General features: G+C 41.7%; 1 protein-coding gene across 7 annotated transcripts in view; it reads right to left on the bottom strand.

Moving 5' to 3' along the window:
- Positions 1-1677: 1677 nt before the first annotated feature.
- Positions 1678-21948, bottom strand: part of COBL (cordon-bleu WH2 repeat protein) — a 438118-nt gene continuing 417847 nt past the window's right edge. For all 7 annotated transcript variants that reach the window (XM_029589712.1, XM_029589714.1, XM_029589716.1 and 4 more), the window contains 5 exons: positions 16227-16327; positions 13897-15950; positions 13229-13348; positions 11501-11746; positions 1678-3872 (listed from right to left, as the gene is read on the bottom strand). In XM_029589712.1, the coding sequence (XP_029445572.1) occupies positions 3846-3872; positions 11501-11746; positions 13229-13348; positions 13897-15950; positions 16227-16327 (2548 nt within the window). In that variant the 3' untranslated portion in view covers positions 1678-3845. The remainder of the gene's footprint in view (positions 3873-11500; positions 11747-13228; positions 13349-13896; positions 15951-16226; positions 16328-21948) is intronic.

The raw sequence follows: 21948 nt of genomic DNA, 5'->3' as shown, positions 1-21948 counted from the left end.
CTCATCAGTTCCTCGCTACCTCTCTGCATTAGGCCCTACACCACCATTGTGGAACGGGTCTCCTCTGCCGAGGACCACGGATTGCTAACACCTATCCTCTCTACTGCTCATTGGGATTCTCTTTACTCAGCACAGGAGTGTGTTTAACATCTGCCAGTCTGTCCCTCCTACAGACATCTGCATCGGGGCCTTACATCACCATTGTGGGACAGGTCTCCCTCGCCAAGGATTACAGACTGCTACCAGCTGACCTGGTCTCTACTGCCACCTCTGGTGGTCATCCTAGCTGTAATATAAAAGAAGCTCTCTCTGTGTTCGTGCTCTTGATTCTAGCCCGATGCATCAGTCTCACTATGGGGCTCCTCCCTGTAGGAGATAACATCACTGTTGCCCCTGAGAATCCACCAAACACCTCGATATCATAACAATTGATTTCCACTGTAGTACTCTTTCTCTTCCAACTCTTCAAGACTATGCTGGAGAAACTGGAGAAGAGGGTACATACATACATATATATGTGGTGGGAATGCACTCACATTAGGGCCTTCTGGGGTGGACTGAAGCCCATACAGGGAACATGCTCTCTTACCTTATCTCCAAAGTTAGGCTTACTGGGGATTTGGGCCACTTCCTCCCCAAACATGTACTACTGTAATCTAGGTGGGCAACTACTTCTCATGGTTCACAATTACTACTTCTCATGGTTCACAATTACAACATGGTTCACAATTACAACATTCTGGAAGGCTACCCCTGGGATGAGGCACTGGTTGTCTCAGGTGCATGTCATTCCTTTGATGGAAAAATTAACTTACTCATTGTGGAATCAGAGTACCCTTTATGACAGGATATGGGATTATTGGCAACTTTTGTATAAATGAGACTTCTCTGTGTATAGGGGTCATCTGAAACCCAATTTGTCTTTAGACATGAAATATAATTGCTTACATAAGTTTTGTACTGATGTTGATTTTGATCCATCTTGTAACTGATAATCCAAATATAAAGACAGGTTACAATCTTGATGTATTTGATTGTTTTCTGCTAAATTAAATAAACATTAAAAAAAAAAAAAAGGCAGAGCAGGAGGGGTGTTGGGGTGGTATAGCGAACATTTATCTGGTTAGTACCCATATTCAGCACTAGCCAAATAAATATAGCCACGTAAATTTGTTCAGAGAAAATGCTCCCCTAAATATAGCCGGATAACATTATCTGTGCAAAGTTATTCAGGTAGCAGTTGCAGATTTACATGGCTATATCCCGCTAAACATCTTAGATAAGGTGACCTGGATTACTTTCTCTGGCTAGATTTGTGCTTGTTGGATTACTGAATATTTACCCCTAAAATAACAGGATCTCTTCTTTTCAAACTCTGATGGTGTCCTTTAAAACAAGGATTATTTTGCTTGCTAAACAACATTATAAAATAAATGCTTTCATACACGCTTTCTTGCACTTTTGCTTCATCAACCTTGGACCTTTTTCTAATTGCTACAGCTAAAATGTTTAATAGATACATTCTTCCAGTTATATTTTGCAACAAAGAATTTTTTTTTTATTTGTGGCACTATAAAGGATCATTACTTTATAACATAGCATAATAACTGCAGTCAACTGACTAATCTTTGGGGCTTCTACTTTGCGAAATTCATAGATGTATGGAAAAAAAAAAAAATATGCAGAAGAATCAAAACCTCCATGGGACAGAGTTCAATATCCCAAAAACTAATCAAGTATCTTTTTTTTTTTTTTTTTTAAGTACAAGAAAGAATGATGTGGAATTGATTATCTCCAGATTTTTGTCCACTTGCATGGAAGAAGAATTTTGCAGACTAGAAGCCATTGTGTTCAGGTGAAAATTTCCCAGCTAACGCATCTGTTCAACTAAAATGGCATTTAGGTACCACGTAAGTCAAATCAGTCAGTCAATCAATCTGATTGGTCAAGTCAATCTTTTCTGACACATAAATCCCCTGAGTGTGGAAAATATGCGCCAGCTGGTAACAATCTAACTTACATATTTTATCACTATTTTTACATGAATGACATTTTTTTCAGGATTTTTGCAAAACTAAAGGCTTCTAGCTCCCATTGTTGTGCAGAACTAAACAGGTTAAAACAATAAAATATACAACCCTCCACACCAGCATCTGTTTCATCACAATGCAGCAGGTTTAAGGAAATAAATTCAGTTGATTGCTATGCAAATTTTAAGTTAAAATATCCATTTTAGCAAAGTATTATCAAGACTATGTACAAGTTCAACTACGACAGTAGTTATTCATCCAAAAATATGTCCTTATAAATACTGATAAAACAGCAAAAGTGTCTTATATATAGTAAGAACGTATAAGTACTCTGCTACTGATTTATATACCAAATCACAAATTGAAAATGTTAATTATTAAAGGTTATAAAAGGCTTTAGTGGAAAAAAAAAAAGCAAAAGTGCATGTTTTTATCTTTTCTAGGGTTTTTTTTGGTTCTTCCCAAAATGTTCATTAGAGCAAATTGAAAGTTATTAGGGGTTCAGTATACCCTCCATATACAGTGTCCACATTCTGTAACATTCTCCTGTATACTTCATAACCCCTGTAACTATTCAGATGGGCCCACTTTTCTTTCAAAAGGTATCTCCTGGAAAGCAGTGGAAATCCACTGACCAGATGGTTATTAATGACCATAAGCACCAATATAGCCACCTTTTTTCACCTGCAGATGACCAGCTTGCCTTCAAATGCTGGATAGCTTACTGCAGGCCAGCCCACTTACCATACAAAACTCATCTGATTATAAAATAATAAAGTAAAGTACTTAAAAGCTACACTCATGTCATAATGGAAAAAGTTATTACACTGAGGATGGCATCATAACTTGTTATTCTGCATTGTTTGCCATGCAGCATATAAAAAAACATGAAATTTTCATAGTTCACTGAAGGAGTGCGATCTACCATGATGAAGACATTGAAACGTACTTAAACAAAGCTTCATCCAGTTTGTTACTCATAGGCTCTGTACCCCGCCTTAAAAAAAAAAAAAAGTTTCAGCAGGCTGACTTTCCTACAAATAATTCCACAGGCAGAGATGTTTATACATACATACTACGAGGTCATCAGGAGGTGAGAATTTTTTCCTATTTAGAGCATTAGGAAGGTGTGATTCAGCTGTATTGTACCACAACTTTTTCAAAGTTAAAATTTGATTTTAAACCACTGTATGGTGTTTCAGGCACCCATATCATTACTTGAAAAGAAGATGTGATAGTTCTTTAAACATCCAAGAATCATCCCCAGTGTCTTTCAAGTCAGTTCCAACAGAACAAAGTCATCCTCTGGCTTCTTTCACTGCTATATTTCAAGTGTTCCGGAAGCCAGCAATCATGTGCAGAAGAACTTATTAAAACTGTTGCATACTTTAGACCACCTTAAAACTTAAAGTTTGCTTTTCAAACAACTTTAGATATAAAATTTTCTTTCCGTGTTGCCCAAAAAAGCAATTACATTTTAACGAAAGGACCTTCTGTGTTTATCTTTTGATTAACCTGCCAATAAGAATATTTTATTGGCAACCTTACATGCATATTTACAGGCAAATGCACATTTCTTTGGCACACAAACTGTGCAGCAAAGCAATCCAGATATACATACATACATACACACACACACACATATAGATATAGTCATCTTCAAACCATTATGCGAGAACATGGAAAATTAGTTAGGAAACATTTGGCCTGTAGACAAGACAATAACATAGGCTTCTGGTGCTCTGTGCCTCTTCAAAATGTCCTTGAAAGATGATTAGGTGTTCTGTTGAATCAGATTTGTCCAAGTTCCTGTCCTTATACAGTGTTCATTGAAACAGAGACCTATAATAAATAACAGCACATAATCAAAGAAAGAACATCTCATTGTTAGATATTTCTTTGGCTCACATTGTTACCCCCATTAACCAGGACATATTGTTTTACAATTGTTTTTCCAGTATAAAAGAAAGGAAAAAAAAGAAGAATTCTAAAGCACTATCTTTGGAACACATCTTTTTACATATTCTTTTCCACTATAGGTCGTAAGGTCTTCTGCCACGTTTTCTTGTCCTCTAAGAAGGAATTGGGCTGGAGGGGTGTGGAGGTCTGCTATACTCTGGGGATTATGCCAGTCACTGGTGCAAGTGATTGTACCATGGGGTGGAGGGGAGGCACTAACACAATGAGGAGGGGGGGGGAGGGGGGAGGGGAACGGGGGGACCTTTGATGGCAGAAGGAGACATCTGTAACAGTTTGCTATCCTTTGTTCTCTGCCACTGTTATCCCACCATCTTGCTGCTTCACGGTCACTGCACAATGGCCGCTGCCTGTTTCCGAAGTCATGACTGAAATATCTGACTTCCCCCCACTCCCTATCTCCCCAAGTCCACCGGTCATCATCTGGGTGTTTGAAACTAAGGATTCACCTTTTGCCAGGGGTGTTCCCATATTTCATTAAAATGCTATGGCTCAGGGGCATGCTTTCTCCCCCAGCCATTAGTCTGTGTGAAAAAGAGAACCATCCAAAAGAAATCCCCTCCCCCACACTGAACTGATTTCCTTGTCATATAATGGACACTCTCTATAGGCCCCTTCACTATATTTCAATGAGTGAAAAGCTCTTCAGAAGATAACTCCCCTGGATTGTTTTGTTTTTGCATCCAACAGGAGTTTGCTGCAATAGATGCATAGGCATTAAAACCGCCTTTCCTATCATAGCCCTAAGTATTAAGTTGGCACCTTATAGACCAGGGGTCGGGAACCCATGGCTCGCGAGCCAGATATGGCTCTTTTGAGGGCTGCATCTGGCTCGCAGACAAGTGTCGCCATACTTCGCGGTTCCCCGCTGACCCAGCTGCTCCCCGGTCCTCCGCCGCCCGGGCTTAAATGCTGTCAGCCCGGGCGGAACGCGGCAGGACAGCTGGAGTCAGCGGCAACCGGCGTGCTCTCTTCTCCTCCCCCCCCCCCCGCGGCCCGGAAGGGGAAGTGGAGAGCATCGGGTGCCTGCGCGGGAAGAAGAGACCACACTAGCGTGGTCTCTTCTTCCGCGCAGGCACCCGATGCTCACCACTTCCTCTTCCGGGCCGCGGGGGGGAGGAGAAGAGAGCATGCCGACTGGAGTCATCCGGGTGCCTGCGCGGGAGTCATCGGGTGTCAGCCGGGTGCCAGCGCTGGAGTCATCGGGTGCCTGCGCGGGTCTTCCCGCGCAGGCACCCGATGCTCTCCACTTCCTCTTCCGGGCCGCGGGAAGAAGAGAGCACGCCGGTGCTCTCTTCTTCCCGCGGCCCGGAAGAGGAAGTGGAGAGCATCGGGTGCGTGTCCGACGGGAAGAATACTGCAGCGCGGCTCGGAGGAAAATGAAAATCTTCAACCGCGGCCGATGGGACTCCGCCTTCGCCTCCGCGAGGGCTGAAAATGAAGGAGGTTAGCGTTGGGAGGTGGCTGCTGCTGCCGCGAGTTCCCTGGGGAAGGGGGAGAGAGAGAGTGAATGAGCGAGCAAGCATGTGTGTTTGAGATCCTGTGTGTGTGAGTGAGAGATTGCATGTATGTGAATGATTGAGAGCCTGTATATGTGAAAGAGAGTATGTCTGTGATTGAGATCCTGCCTGTGAGAGAGAGAGCATGAATGTAAGTTTACCATTGGGACCCTGTATGTGTAAGTTTGTAATTGAAAACCTGTTTGTTTGAAAGAGTATGTGTGTATGATTGAGATCCTTTGTGTGTGAGAGAGATCATGTGTATGTATGATTAAGAGCCTGTGTGTATAAGTAAGAGTGAGATCATGTGTGTCTGTGTCTGATTGACAGCTGGTTTAGGTGATGGAGCATGTGAGTATGTGATTAAGAGCCTGTGTGTATAAGTAAGAGAGAGATCATGTGTGTCTGTGTCTGATTGACAGCTGGTTTAGGTGATGGAGCATGTGAGTATGTGATTGAGAGCCTGTGTTTAAATGAGAGAGAGAGACCATGTGTGTCTGTGTGATTGAGAGCTGATTTAGGTGAGGGAGCATGTGAGTATGTGATTGAGAGCCTGTGTTTAAATGAGAGAGAGAGACCATGTGTGTCTGTGTGTGATTGAGAGCTGATTTAGGTGAGGGAGCATGTGAGTATGTGATTGAGAGCCTGTGTGTAAATGAGAGAAAGAGAGGACATGTTTGTAAGCATGTGAATGAGAGTCTGTGTGTGAGAGAAAAAGACAGCATGTATTTATGTGATTGAAAGCCTGTGTGTGTGTAAGCGTGAAAAGATAGACAGCATGTGTGTAAATGTGTAATTAAGAGCCTATATAAGTGAGAGAGAAAAAACATTTGTATATGTGAGTGACTGAGAGCATGTGTGTATAGGTGTGTCATTGAGAGCCAGTGTGAGAGAGAGCGCTGGTATGTGACTGAGAGAGGAGAAAGTTCCAAGCAAACCACCCCACCTCCTGCTAATTCAGAACAATCTCAGGACACCTGGATATCAAACGTTCCCAGGTATGCAGAGCAAAAAAATTTTTGTATCCTTATTATTTTTCATTACTGGATCTTTGTGTCTGCTATTTTGAAATATTTTGTTGGTATCTGGAAATGTTTTATATGAGTTTTTAATTATTGGATATTCCACTCATCAGCTGTTTCGAAATATGTTCTTTTTGTTAGTACAGTTTTACTGCTGATGATTTTATATTTCTTGATTTGTTTTATAAGGATGTGTGATGTTTCTTTTTTCCTTTGTTACACTGCATACAGAGACTCTGGCTTGTTGCAGTTTCCAATTCAGTTTTTGTCTGCATGCTTCTTGTTATGCGTTTTGGTCTCTTTATTCTATGTTAGGTGAGGGACAGCACGTGATTCAGGTGAGGTTTTCTGCTGGCGTGTAGTTTCTGTGTAGGACTCTATAGCAGCCTGACTTGGTCCGTTTTCCTAATAGGAGATGTATTGGTGTCTTAAGGCCTGGTGTAATATTTTCAGAGACTTATTGTACTTTAAAAGTGTGATCTTACATAAAATGCACACATTTACTTATATTTAGTTTTAAACATATTGTATGGCTCTCATGGAATTACATTTTAAAATATGTGGCGTTTATGGCTCTCTCAGCCAAAAAGGTTCCTGACCCCTGTTATAGACTAACCAATTTATTGAGGCATGAGCTTTCGAGGACAGAATCCACTTCGTCAGATGCAACTCTGTCCTTGAAAGGTCATGCCTCAGTAAACTGGTTAGTCCATAAGGTGCCACTTGCCTCTTGTTATTTTTGCTACACCAGACTAACATGGCTATGCCTCTGAAGATTTTCCTATTATGGCCCTAGAAAGTCATATTATTGAGGCATCCATAAATGTTTTTCAAACAGTGTAGTGATGATTTCTGCATCTCATCATTTTGCTGTGTTCACTGAAGATACTCTAGGTGGGATAAGCCCTTGTGCTTTTCATGTGAATTCCTCTGTAAGTATGTCAATAATTTCTGTAGATATGGAATGTTACTACAAATTTATGCAACATTTAAAGCAAGGCTTTATGTTTTTTCCTCTAAAAACAGATGCATTATTATTGGTAAATGCCGCAGCTCATTTACTAATACGCGGACTTTAGGGAAAAAGCACAGGACTGCTTCCATGGTCAAGTTGTTATGGGTTTGACAGTTGCTTGGTTTTGAATGTAAATATGACTAAGCTTAACATAAGGCTTGGGAGTAACTGGCATGGAGCAGCAGTTACTTCCCTTAACAGAATCATGGTGGTAATCTGCACAGAGCGGCAGACTGGTTGGACCAATTGGTCTTTTTCTGCTGCCATTACTATGTTACTATGTATCACATCAATAAGTTATATGGGTCTTTTTGGGGGGTTTTTTGAGGACTCAGGTGCTGGATGCAAGAGAATCTTCCCACATTGCTAAAACTGATGAATCATTTTGTGCTACGGGATCATTCTGCAGAGTTTATGCCTGACATAGATGGGGGTAATGCACAACCCTCATTTATTTGATACATTTAAAACAAGGGCAAGGCTGAATAATATTTACACACAGTCAGTTTGCATCAGCTCCCCTAGGTTGGGAAAAGGTCCACCTGTGGTTGTAAATGGAACGAGAAGTTCAAATGCAACTGCAGGGTGAGAGAACACATCATCTCAACATTTTAGAAACTATTTGGAGCAAGAGCGGTTGCCATTACAGAACCTCATTACTGTTCATAGCTGTATAACAATAATATGGTGTACAACCCAATAACTATTGGAACTTCCTTTTCTTTAGGTATTTATTAAATTCTTTTATCCAACAATGAATGTTTACATGCTGCTTTGAGCTAGTATTGACAGTGGGCTGACAATCTAGGAGCCTGCATTTCAAGCCCCTAAAATTAGGCAAATTATCAGCTGAACTTGAGGTTCCTACATTTAGGCTCTTAAGTTAGGTGCCTAGTGCTGGAAATCAGTGCTAGGCTATTAATTTACTTCCCCCACTCTGATCTGCCCCTAACCCTGCTGAATTTTTGGACACCTAAATTTAGGAGCTGGGAAGGGGGAAATTTTCATTTAGTTAAATCTGGTCGCCTGACTCCTTAAGTTAGGTGACTCAGTCTTTTGAATGTTGGCCCCAATGTGTACGCTTTTTTTGGGAGTGGAAGTTGGATGGATGAGGAAAACAAGGGGAGCCAGGCTTATGGTATGAAAAATATAGAAACATAGAACAATAACACTGATCAGATATTTTGCTGTTTACCACTTTGTAGCCATCCTGGGAAGAGGCGGTCTATAAAAAAAATACAGAAAGAAAGAAAGAAAGAAGAGAGAGAATGAAAATATGTGGGCAGGGAAAGAACAGAGCGGGTGTCCAAACCCTGCATTATGCTTCAGTAACATCATTGATTTCAGGATGTCACAGAAAAACATTTATGTTGTCATGTGTGATGTAGGGGCACTATTAGAATTATGAATGCCTTTGTGTACCCATAACTTTCAATTTCCTGACATCTGTTCATTTACCTGAAACCCCATAACAATGTAAATATTTAAACATTTTTATATTCCGTAGCTTCCAGTGCAGATTACATAGAATACATTCATAAAATCACCACAAACAATATAAAATAAAGTAGCAATCTTCTAATAAGGTTTCCCTCATAAAACTTACATAAACTAAAGAAATGTATTATCTATAATGTTCGTGTAATGTAGTTTTTAAATGAATTTCCTAGGTCTTCTGAATCAACAAGACCTATAATGTTCCGTTGGGTACTGAACTGACTGGAGAAACTGATGACTAGAAGCAAAACTCCTCTACCATGGTAGAAAGGAACAGTTAATAGCCTGGCTTTCCTTCACCATTAGCGATATTTAACACCATAATAATACCATGCCAGTAGGAATATCAACATACTAAAATTCATTTAGATCAGGGCTTCCCAAACCGTGGGTTGGGACCCCAAATGGAGTTCACAAAAGGTTCAACCGGGGTCACAAGTGCCTCAAATGGCAGAGCTCTGCACATGCCAGAAGTGGCAGGGTGTGCGGGGCCTGTGAGCCAGCATGAGCACGCAGGCCCTGCAGTGACGCATGAATTGCCGTGATAACAGGAAGCCCTGCACGAGGAGGGATTGGAACCGATGTCATGCTCCCATAAGCTTGCAATGGCTCGCAGGCTCCATGCTGACTTCCATTACTAACGCTGCTGCTTGCAGATCGCTGTCTGACTTGGAACCATGAGGGGGAGGGGAAGGATGAATGTGCCCAAACTGTTAAAAGATTTGCTATGGCTCTGCTCCCCTCACCCACCAATGAACCTGTTTATCAGCCTGCCCTCTCTTCTCACCAGTTGCCATCCACCTTTGGCCTGGGGGCACAAAGCAGGAAGTTGCCACTGGCCTTGGCCCAGGGGGGATGTCTGAGGGGAGGAATCAGATGCGGGAGGGGCTTGAGGGTTGGATCAGATGGAGAGGGATTGGCTGTGGAAAGTGAAAGAAAGGGAATGAAAGAAGACTGACTGGAGGATATAAGAGAGGATCAACTGGGGAGATGTGAAAGAAGGGTTCCCTCTATTACCACCCTGCCTCACTGGGAAGTAATAGAGGGAATGGATGATGGGCTGAGAGGGAAGGGATGACTGAGAATCAGTTGGGAGTTTTAAGAAGGGCTTGAGGAGATGCAAAAAACAAAATGCTGAAGGGAGTGAGCGGGGGTGGGGGGGACAGGATGAGGAGGTGAGAGTTGCTGGAGGATGTAAAAGGGAATCAGCTGGAGGGGTGGAGGTTGAGCGAGGGGATCTGCTGGAGGAGAAGAAGAGAGGCGGTCATCTGGATGGGGTGGAAATTGAGAGAGAAGATCAACCGAAGTGTAACGAGGGTTGTGGATATTTGTTTTTGTCATCCTCAGGGGTCTTGTGAATTTTCAAGCACTAAAATGGAGTCACATTGGCTAAAAGTTTGGGAAGCCCTGATTTAGATATATTCTGCACTATTATAAACATCACTAACACTAATTGGCATGTCTCCACATTGTACTGTGTTGAACATCTGCATGAATGTGGGTAGCACTGAAGGTCCTGCTCATTGCCTTGTAGATATTGTTGCTTCTCTCATGTTATGATTTACTTCCATGCTTACACAGTATCGCTATGAACGTTATTACAGATGTGTCAATGCACTTCCTGGCCTACGACGCTTCCAAGTGCTTAACGCACACTGAAGCACCTGGCAGACATCGTAGCATTAATGTGCCTCCTGGGTTTCTTCTAGATGCAAATACTAAGGCGTGTCTTCATGGTATTACATTAAAACTCCTCACTATGTAGGTACTGAAGTCTTCATATCAGTATCACATCTGAACAGTAAAATATTCAGATGGTGATTTTTAATCCTGAATTTCTTAAAACCAAAACGTCCTTGCTTTGGATTTTCTCTCAAATGGGTTATGCAATACTGTTTTATAACTTCAAGGCATTTTATATTTGATAAGTACATTTTAGAAACTACTTTCTGGAGATTTCTGAAACATGACAAAAACAGAAATTGGGAAGGTCAATGTGTGTGCTAAATTCTATATTTTTCTTGATAATATATATATATATATATATACACTGATCCAATACCATTGCTTTGTGAAATCAGGATTTTCTGCTGCTTATGGTATCACCAAGATTATATATATGTCTGTGCGTCTTATGGAGCGAATATAAAAAAAACAACAAAAAAAACTAACTACAGCCCCCCACCCTCCTGACCCCCCCCCCAAGACCTGCCAAAAGTCCATGGTGGTCCAGCGGGGGTCCAGGAGCGATCTCCTGCACTTGGGCCGTCAGCTGCCAGTAATCAAAATGGCGCCGACGGCCCTTTGCCCTTACTATGTCACAGGCCAATGGAGTGAAAAAAAAAATAGAGAGAGCGAGAGAGAGAGAGAGAGAGATGTGTGTGTGTACACATTATATATGTATGTGTATCTAATTTACCTATTTGTAGGCACAACTGTTGCTGGTATTATAAAAGTTACCTTTTTCAAACTTGCAGCACCTGTGCCAGAGCGGATAGCTTCCATTAAGGCCTCTCGTGCATTCACAGGTTCGCTTCTTGGAGTTACAGAATGCTTGGGTGCTCTGTATGACACACTGGGAGGTGGAGGTGGAGGCGGTGGCGGCAGCAGCATGTGAAGCTGTTTAGTCTGGGCCATCTCATCTCCTTGTACTAATGATTCAGAATTCCTAATATGCTGAAGCTCTTCAGAGGCCGAAGATGATATCTACCAAGGGCACAGCACAAAAGAACAAACTTAAGATTAACACTCAGAAGTACTTTTATCACTTGACGTCTGAATTATATTTTTAATTCCTTTCCTCTAAATCACTTTGCATATTTTGTGGTAGAGAGTAAAAGTTTGTTTGATTAAGTGCTTTAAACATCTGTTCCTACTCCCTCGCATCACTCAACTGAACTGATTACCAGAGCACACAGTTGGCATTGAATGGTTCTTGGAAATACAGCCATTATTTACTTGGGAACTAGGGATTCTTGTAACTTTTCCTTGGTGCAGAGGGCAAGAGACTGGAGTGGAAACTGGTATTATTTTGGGCAAACTATAAGAATGTGGACAGGAAGGTGTTTCATGCAGCTTTGATGCATTCAAGAACAGTGTTCCTGGATTACTTTCAATGATGACATCAAGTGTTTCTTTAGCAAAGGATCTTAATAGTCTCAAAAGCTTGCATCTTCAAACATGATAGCCTTCTCAAATCTCCTGACGCCTCTTCATCTTGTGACCCTGACTCATTCTGATCTTGCTTTATTCCTGCACTTAGCTTGATCAAATCTCACAAAATAATTCAGAGCTGCCAGCACACTAGTAATTTTAGAAAATAACTTAACCCCCCCCCAGCTAATCTAGAATGTCATGCCAAACTGTAATAAAATAGAGAAACTAGGCACACCAGAAAGTTTAAAAAAAATGTAATTAAAGATATATACCAATCTACTTTGTTACAAATTGTGCAACTATCCAGTCTTTTGTACTGTCTCTTCCTTGAATGACTTAAGACATCTCTTCTATGTCCTTCACAATTCCCATTCATTCTTCATCTCCTTCTACCTTCCACAAATTCTCTCTCAAAGGAATCCACAATCTGCTCTTCACCTTTACCTTCCTCCCAGCTCAAGCCCATTAGCTCATCCTCCATCTTATCTACTTCCTTCTACAAGATCTCCCTCCTGATCAAACTGTCGCTGTCCTGAGTCTGGACTCATAACCTACAACCTCCCCAGTGGACCTGTAGCTCCTTTATTATCTTCTCTCTTCAATTTCTACTTTTCACTAGTATCTACCCTATTTCCTTCAGATCTGCTGTGGTTTGTCCAATTCCATGGACTTTTCACCAAAATAAGGAGTTTGAAAATCACCCCCAAATTGTTTAATTATTTTGTAACATGCTAAAAAGACATCTAAATCAAATCATTTTATCTGAGACTCCCAAAAGTTCAGTGTGCTGACAACGTGAACATTATACAACCCATAGAAACTGAGAGGTCCATATTCAGAGTCAGTCCAGAAAGCAAAGTTTGCTGGATAAACGTATCCAACTAAGGCCAGGGTTCATCATTCCGTGCGGAATGATGAACCCTGCGCTACATGGGGGTGGGGGGGTGGGTGAAGCAGGGGGCGGTCGGGCGTCTCTTGCCCCACTCCTCCAGCTTCAGACATGCCTAGACAATGTGGGTTTTATTTTCTTACCTTTCTAAGCCTTGAGGAACCATTGTGAGCTCTAATAGCAGATAGAAGAGCTGACCGCTCAGTCTCCGTTTCAATAAATGAAAGCTTTTTCTGACTTCCATCTGACATACTTTCTGGATTCTGAAATCGCATAACAAAATGTTTGTATCAGTGCAAATGTCAGACACCTACAGTTAATATGAACTTAATTTAAGATTATCAAAATAATTTTCTATTTTATTTCCAGCAATTAAACTGGGCGGCTGTCACTTAAATGGGAGAGATGGAGGAAATCTATTTGGAGATTTGATTGAAATTGGCATTGCTGTTGTCAACAGAGCTGAATTACAACTATTTAAATACATCTGATATGCATTCAATAATCTCTTTTAGTTTATCTATTATATTTTTAAGTACTATTACTGTAGCTCACTTGCAATTTTTATGGTTAAAGAGAATGTCAATAAATATCTATCCAGACACCTAAGTTAGTAAGATATTACTTAAACTGACTGACTAGTTTTAGTATGGACTACAGATTTCAGGAGCCGTCAGACCCTTGCAGAAGTGGACTCTAGCAATTGCCATATACCGAGCTTGGCTGCATCAGCCCTTCTTGTGTTAGCATAATATGGAAGCAAATGCTGGCCAATTTGTACTATATACCAAAAATGAAATATCTACTGCACCTGTATCTTTCGAAGTCTGTCCTTCCCCTCGCCTGACTGGATGGCTTCCATTAGTACACCATGAAGCGATGTGTCTTTTTGTACAGGTTTCTGGACAACAGGTCTAAATTTTTTCTTTGGCCCAAAGATGCCTTTGTCTGAAATGATGTCAGGCTCCATTTTAGTGATTGTAGGCAGTATATCTGGCTTGTCTCCTTTTTCTGACAGAACTTGATCAAATAAAGGTGTAGAATTAAACACTGGTGAATGCTTTGGCAAAGTACTTTCCCCATTATTGGAATAATGTTGAGCCGAGTTTGGAAAAAGCCAGGGAAGCGTGCTGGATTTGGAGGGAATTGGCGACCTAAGATTGGACTGGGAAGATGCATCGCCCACCTTCTCGCATTTTTCTGCAGATACAGAGCATGACCGCTTATCGACCATATTTTGTCTGCCAGTAAGGCCATAGTCTTCTATCCTGTTGATTTCTCTGTATGATGATTTTGGAAGATGTACGTTGACATTCCTCTCAGAGATGCTAGCTAGGTGTGCTTCATTTGAAGTCTCAATAGCTCCATTGTTCTCTTTTCCTCTATAATTACTGAGGACTAATGTATTCCATTCTTTGTTTTGACAATTGTTAAAGTCCTGGTAAGAATCATTAGTTTTATCTTGCTGCATTTCCCCTGCAGAGTGATTTGACAAAATGATAGATTTCTTGTTTTTAAATTCCGATTCAAATTTTAGCTTTGTGTCATCATACTTGTTATCCTCTTTACTAAAGGCCTCTACGTTAGGCTTGCTTTCAGTTGGGCTTATGCATTTTGCAATGGCTGAAGCAACATATTGGCTGGATGTTCTTCTGTAAGGCTTTAAAAATGACAGATCGCCCCTACCCTTATTTATGCTTGGGGCAGTATATGGTTTCACTTGAGGCAGTGTCACTAGTAAGGGTGGTTTGCTTTCTTCATATTCTGAATGCCTTTCCCTTGCCTGGTAAGCATTTGTATGGGATGGTACTACTTTTCTGTTTGGTAAGAAATCTGATTTAATCTCAGTTTCTTGATTATATGGTTTACTGCTTATGGTGGCCAGTGAATTTTTAGAGGCCTGTTCTGTAGCATCTTCAGTTTGTTTGTCCACAGAAGTTGACCTCCAGAATTCTTTTGCTCTCCTGATGAGTGACCCCTCAGTTTCATTATCTGCAACAACATCAGATGTATCCTTCTTATTATTAGAAGTATATGGACTTATCAGGTTGCCTAGTTCATCAATCTTGATGGCACTAGCTGAAAGGGAGACTCCTCTGTCATACTGTTTCACACCAGGCTTTGGAGGAACAACTTTAAAGGTTGTCAGACCTACTCTTGGTTCATAGCTTGGTGATGTATTATGAACCTGTGGCCACCAAAGAGTTGGTGAAATGGGCTCTGCTCCTAGGTGAACACCATTTTCATTTGCTTTATGTCCAGTTTCTGAATCTTCTTTTCTTCTATTCTGTGATCTTTGCTTGTCCTCAGATTTAGCAAAGCATTCTGTATTTGCTTGTGCCACCTTTATTTCAGTGATAAACACTGCATGGGATTTCTCTTCATTAGGATTAACACCATTTTCATAAGTATGGTAAGATGTAGCTGCCTTGTTTTCCTTTTTACTTGAAAATGGTGATGCATAAATTTCCAACGCGCCTTCACTTTGACTCAGAGCTTCTGAGGTGAACTTAGCTTCTGTTGACTGACATGTTGGATTTCTTTCTTTAAAGAAGGATCTGTGATCCACGGACGCTTCAACAAAAATGTCTGCATTATTATTATTTGTATTGGTAAAGTTTGCTACGTGAGCATGGTTTCTTGAGGTTTCTTCTGTATTATCTCTTGCTATTGATATGTCTTCTGTGTTTCCTGCTGGACTGCAGCTATGATCTTCACAAACCTCATCTATGATTGTTACTGGAACTGGAACTGCAATTGCAATATCCTCGTCAGATTCGGCATCATACTCATAAGGGCTGGATATTTCCGCCGTTTGGCTAGATTCAGAATAGCTTTGGGTTTTACAGTCGACATCAGCTTCATCTACAAAACATTTTTAAAACAATAAAAATCAGAATTAGAAAATATGCACATTATCATTATTTTTAGCAGGGCTCCCTTGTTATAATGTTTGTTTGAAACAGTAAATATGTTTCAGTTTTCATGTATGTACAGGCCTTACATCACATCCTGGGTAAAAAGTACATACATGAAAACATAAATGAACTCACTGACTAGATTATTGAGCTCTTCATCTGTTTAAATACAAAGTAACAAAAACAGTCAAAGCACTGGATGTCTTTGACGTTATTCACCTACCTCCTGAATCTTCATCAAGTTCTGCTAAAGTATGCTGGAACTGAGCAGTTATGAACAAGTCTTCATCTCCATTCTTGACCAATGTGAGGTCCCCATCTTTGCTGAATGGAAAAGATATATAAAAGACTTTGTCAGTGGTAGATTCAATTTTCAAACTGTGCTCCTCTCCAGCAACAACAAAATGGCATGCAATGTGACAAAGAGTGCTGACTGAAAACGAGGCAGAAATCTGCTGTGACAATTCTTGGGTCTGCCAAAGGTGGCCGCAGGAAATCCACATTTTATTAATCATCAACAGTGCATATCAGTCCGATTGTAATTCACTAAAAACAAGGAGCTCTGTGTTATTTATTATTTTTTTTATTTAATAATGTTTATATACCGCCTTTACAATTCAAAGAATTAATCAAAACGGTTCACAATAAACATACACAAAATAAAACAACTAAAAAACGGTCAGTAAAAAACAATACATTGCATAAACATAAATGAATAAAAATTAACAATATACTGCTTAAACACTTAAAACAAATACAATAAAAATAACAAAAGACCCTTCAAAAACAAATATAATCCTGAACTTGTTATGTGAAGATGAATATATTACAAATTATGCGAAAAATAAATGAAATACAAGAGTTAAGGAGTGGTCAATGAACTGTAAGCTTTCTGGAATAAATAGGTTTTTAACATTTTCTTAAACTGAGGAAGAGATGGTATGAGATGGAGAGAGTCAGGGAGTGCATTCCAGAGAACAGGGCCGGCTACTGAGAATGCCCTTTTTCTAGTTATTTCCATTCTTGCCAATTTAGCTATGGGTATGTCCTGGAGGTTCTTGGAGAGTGACCGAAGTTGTCTGGCAGGTTTATAAATACGAAGGTTGGAACAGAGTCATGTTGAGGATATATTATAAATGAGAGCATGAATAATGTTCAGTACCTTGTAATGAATTCTATATTTAATTGGTAACCAGTGAAAAGAAAAAAGAATAGGAGTAATATGTGATCTGTGGGTGGAACCTGATAAAATCCGAGCAGCTGAGTTTTGTATTAATTGAAGTGGAAAAATAGTTGAATCCGGTAAACCTAAGAATAAAGCATTGCAATAATCCAAGCCACAGAATATTAAAGACTGCAGCACTGTACGAAAATCTTGAAGGAAAAGAAATGGACGAATTCTTTTCAATAAATGAAGTTTGAAAAAAGACTTTTTAGTAATATTAGAAATATGGTTTTGCATTGAAAGATCTGAATTGATTATAACCCCTAGGCTACTAGCAGAAGTACCAATTGGAAGAGAAATACCCTTAAACATTAAATGGGAAGGTGGGCCTAATGTTGAATTAGTAATGGATGATAGATAAGTCAAAGTGGTTTTAGATGGATTTAATTTCAAATCGGTTATGTTCATAAAGAACGCATTCATAATAAAAACAGCAACAACTGAATTAATAAAGAATTACTTCTCGTGCACACATCTCAGAATCTTAGAAAATTAAGAAAAGATTAAACTAAAACTCAAAGATCTGAGGCCTTGTGTGACTGTGCAACACTTACACTACATTTCACCTGTTATCCCTTTAATACAGATTTGAAGAGATACAATGACAATTTAGGGATTTTTACATTTTCTGATAGAAGCTTTGGAAAGTCTAACTTCTATTTTTATCCTATTCTCTGAAGGAAAAGAAAATTTGTGAACTCACTACATCTGTGTGTGTTACCCCCCTTCTTATAAAATTGTTTTTTTTTCTTGTCTGCTCTGATGCTACCAAACAACTCCATTCAGGGAAGGGCTGAGCTCGTCCTGGCTGTACCTCACTGTATCAGTGGATTTGCAGTTCATAGTCCGTAGATGAAGCAGGTCAGGCCCGGAGAGAGATTAAAAAATTAGAACTCCAGTCACAGAGCGGCACAAATGGCTTTAGTTTTCAGAGTCACCGACCTGTGCACATTAACCTCTTTCTTAAACCAAATGTACCCCATGAATATCAGGGTATGAAATCAGCGCTCGCCAAAGATGACTTGGAGCTGATGGCTGGTGAAAGAGAAAATGTTTTTCACATGCGTCCGGTGACCTTTGCTCATGGAGGTATTTTACCTGGGTAATGTAGTCTCTCTGCAGGCAGATGATGCCAGAGGATAAAAGAGAGCACAGCGCAGGGCCCAGGGAATCCCTTTCTCTATCACCTGAAAAGAAACAGCAGCAGCAACACCACGAGGCCTAGAAAATCCATTCCCTATGGCTTGATGGAGGGGCCCTCAGCATGATAGTTTCCCCTCCACCCACCCTACCCCTGAGACAGAATAGGGCTGCAAGACTAGGGAGAGCGGTGCTGTAAACAGGATAGAGGGAGGGAGGGAGAAAAAGGCTGGGGGAGTGGGGAGGTGGGGCTGTTTTAGACCAAAGGGGAGGAGGGAAAAGAGAGATGCAGGGCTTGGAAGGAAAGGAGAAGAAACGGGACCTGTGCGGCTAGGGAAATAAAAGGAGGAGAGGAAGGGGTAGAAAAGGGAGCTGCGGGCCGCTGCAGACTGGATAAAGGGAGAGAGAGCTCTTCAGAGAGGAAGAGGACGTTTAGCAGGGGAGGGAAGGATGAAGACAGAAGGATAGAAAAGAGGACTGTGGGCCACTGGGAGAGACAGAAGAGCTCTAGGGAGGCAGGGAATGGGGAAAAGAAGATGATGCTGGAGGGGAGAACTGCTGCCAGCCTCATTTCGTCTTCCTTGCCCCTGCAGCATTAGCTCTCGCTGGTGATTATAATTTTATTTTTTTTTCTATAAAGGGGCAGATGAAGTTGGCATTTTCTGCCCTGTGAATTTTCGTTGTGGTTATCCCCTGGAGCGGATTTGTGCACCCCTGGCATAGAGGCATGTATTTAACCCCGGGACTGGCTCAGCCTGTCCCTGCTGACCTGAAGTCACCTGATAACCCTAATTTAATGAACTGATTTGGAATGAAAGACATTTGGATGTAGGCTATGAAGGTTGAAGTAATCAAGGTAGCAAATATTATTATTCTTCAACTATGTTACAAAAGTGAGCAAGCAGCAAATACTACGTTCTAATGTAATTGGGACTGTTTTCCAAAAGACTTTTGGAAAGTTTCACTCTAATGACTATCTGCATCATTTTAGTGGAGGCTGGGTATTTCTAGTTTCAGAACCACTTGTACATCCCCCTCCTTCCTTGGTTTTTTTTTTAATTGTTAATCTGGCTCCCTCCTGGCCCTCCCCCTCCCTACCCTCCAGTCACTAGCAACTCTTTCCCTCTCCCTATGGAGTCGCTAAAACCCCAGCCGGAAGCAAGGTATTCTCCTCCCTGCTCCCGACTTTCCAGCATTGCTGTCGGAGATTCTTTTTCAGCCTGCCTTACCTTCTCTTCCTCCTCTCTTTAGTGCCTCTTTCTGCATTGTTTCCTCCCATTGATCTTCCCCACTGCTCTGCCACCTTCCTTCCATTCCCTGCCCGTTTCCTGATGCCCCTTCTCACTGCTTTTTATTTCCTATCTTCCTACTCCCTTGTCATAGACAAACATAGAGGGGGGGGGGGGTGTAATTCTGAGTTGCCCTAGCTGCGAAATCTTTACTGTGCATACTTTTTAGTTAATTTTCAAAGACGAACTGCCCGGGTAGTTTCTCTTTGAAAAAATGGCCAGCACAAGTTCGCACACTAGAAGTGCCCATCTACTTTGCACCGGCTCATCATGCAGTTGGTCGAAGGGGGTAAAAATGGTGCACAAACTCCCCTGACTGAAACATTCTCTAGAATGCCTCTTTTCAAAAAGTCCTACAGAAACCCACACATGCATTTAGCCCAACACAAACACAGGAAAAGCAATGTTCAACCAGACCAACTTAGCCGGGCTTTGAAAACTGCCCTCAGGCAACATGGTCTCTCCCTCCAATTTAAGGAATAACTTTCGTGCTATAGCTTTCAATCAGGAAAGCACTCATACCCATGGGTTCTCTAAAAGGCCGAAGTACAAAGCCACGAAGGGCTATACAGCAGCAGCCTGACAATGCAAGATATTTTTTCTCGTCTTACCAGGCCATTTGCAGAATATGCAAATTGGGTTCACTACAAATTTTGTAAGTTAAAGTCTGTGATTTCACACAAAGATTAACGCAAAAAACCCCTATAACTACACCTTCCAGAAGTGTAGACTTTTTGCACAACAAATATGGTTTACCGTGTTTTTGCACATGCATAATTTAGCTATGAGAACATAAGTAATAAACTGCTTTGCATAATCCACAAATATCCTCATTGCCTATTTTGCACAGACAGCATGGACAAATTTGCAAATAAGACACTTTATCCTACACATTGCTACTCTCTGGAACATTCTTGTGTCTTGCCAAAAGAACATGACCAGCGGCCTTTTAACATGAAGGCAGCCCAACCTCACAGGACCGCCATTGTCTTAAAGAGCTGCTGGCACAAAAATAAAAAATTGTAGGAAAACGGGGAAGTTGTGTGGGAGTCAAGGCTCACCCCCATCTCAACCTGGGGCTGCCCCTTGAGATGGCCCCAAATACCCCAAATTCAAAAAAGGTTGCGGGGTGATGGCCCTCCCCCCCCCAAAGACAATCAATAAAATCAGTGCTCTGGCCCCCCTGAGAATTAAAAAAAATTAGGGTCCCTTGCTCCACTTTGCATATCCACCTACCTCCTGCATGCCCCGAACCTTAAAAAGGAACCCGCATTGGGGCTGGATGCACCCTTGCACCTGGCTTGGTCAGTGCCATTTTCCAGCTATGTGACTGGGGCAAGTTCTGGGCATCATCTGCGCGACTACATTTAGACTTTTTTTTTTTTTTTTTTAATTTGGGGGAGTTGGGGCTGAGTTGAGACAGGGGTCAGCCCTGACCCCTGTGCAACCTCCTCTCTTTGCTGCAATTTTTTTTTCTGCTGCTTTAAATGTGAGGCGGGAGTCTCAGAACCAGAGCTAGGGTCCCAGGCCTCTTCCCTCAAATTTACCACTTTTCCAAGAGATGTAGTTATTTTATCTTCTCTCGGCAGCAATAAAATATTTGCGTAGGATTGCCTATGCATGATCTTTGCATGCATTTATATTAGTCATGCATGCAAACTGCATACAATGAAGGCCATTGAAACAGAGTTGGGAACCTGGGTGGGGAGATGCAAAGTATTGTGTATATTGTGCGATAGTGCTCTATTGCAGTGCTATCGCTTCAATATAATGGGGCAGATTTTCAAAGGGGTACGTGCGTACCGCCCGAAAACCAGCCCCAAGCTCTCCCTGCGCGCGCCGAGCCTATGTTGAATAGGCTCGGCGGCGCGCGCAAGCCCCGGGATGCGCGTAAGTCCCGGGGCTTTCCTGGGGGGGGGGAGCGTGTCGGGGGCATGTCGCGGCGCCGCGTCACCCGGGGATGGGGACGCGGGTGTGGTTCCGGCCCGGGGACGTTTCAGGGGTGAGGCCAAGGCCTCCAAAACCACTCCCGGGCTGGGGAATCGCTCGCCGATTTCGAAGCGGCCTTGGAGGGAACGGAGGCAGGCTGCACGGCTCAGCACGCACTGGCTGCCGATTTTGCGCAGCCTTGCACGCATCGACCCAAGGCTACGCGCATATCTATTAAAATCCGGCTCTTGTGCGCCTGGTGCGCGAACAAAAGTACGCACGGGCGTACTTTTATAAAATCTACCCCAATGTGCGTTAGAGCACTGCCGCAGCATGATGCATCTCCCTATTTGCTTGGTAAA

Source organism: Rhinatrema bivittatum, chromosome 2, assembly GCF_901001135.1.
Source record: "Rhinatrema bivittatum chromosome 2, aRhiBiv1.1, whole genome shotgun sequence".
Taxonomy (NCBI): Eukaryota; Metazoa; Chordata; class Amphibia; order Gymnophiona; family Rhinatrematidae; genus Rhinatrema; species Rhinatrema bivittatum.
The sequence above is the reverse complement of the archived record's forward strand: the minus strand, read 5'-3'. Positions and strand labels throughout refer to the sequence as shown.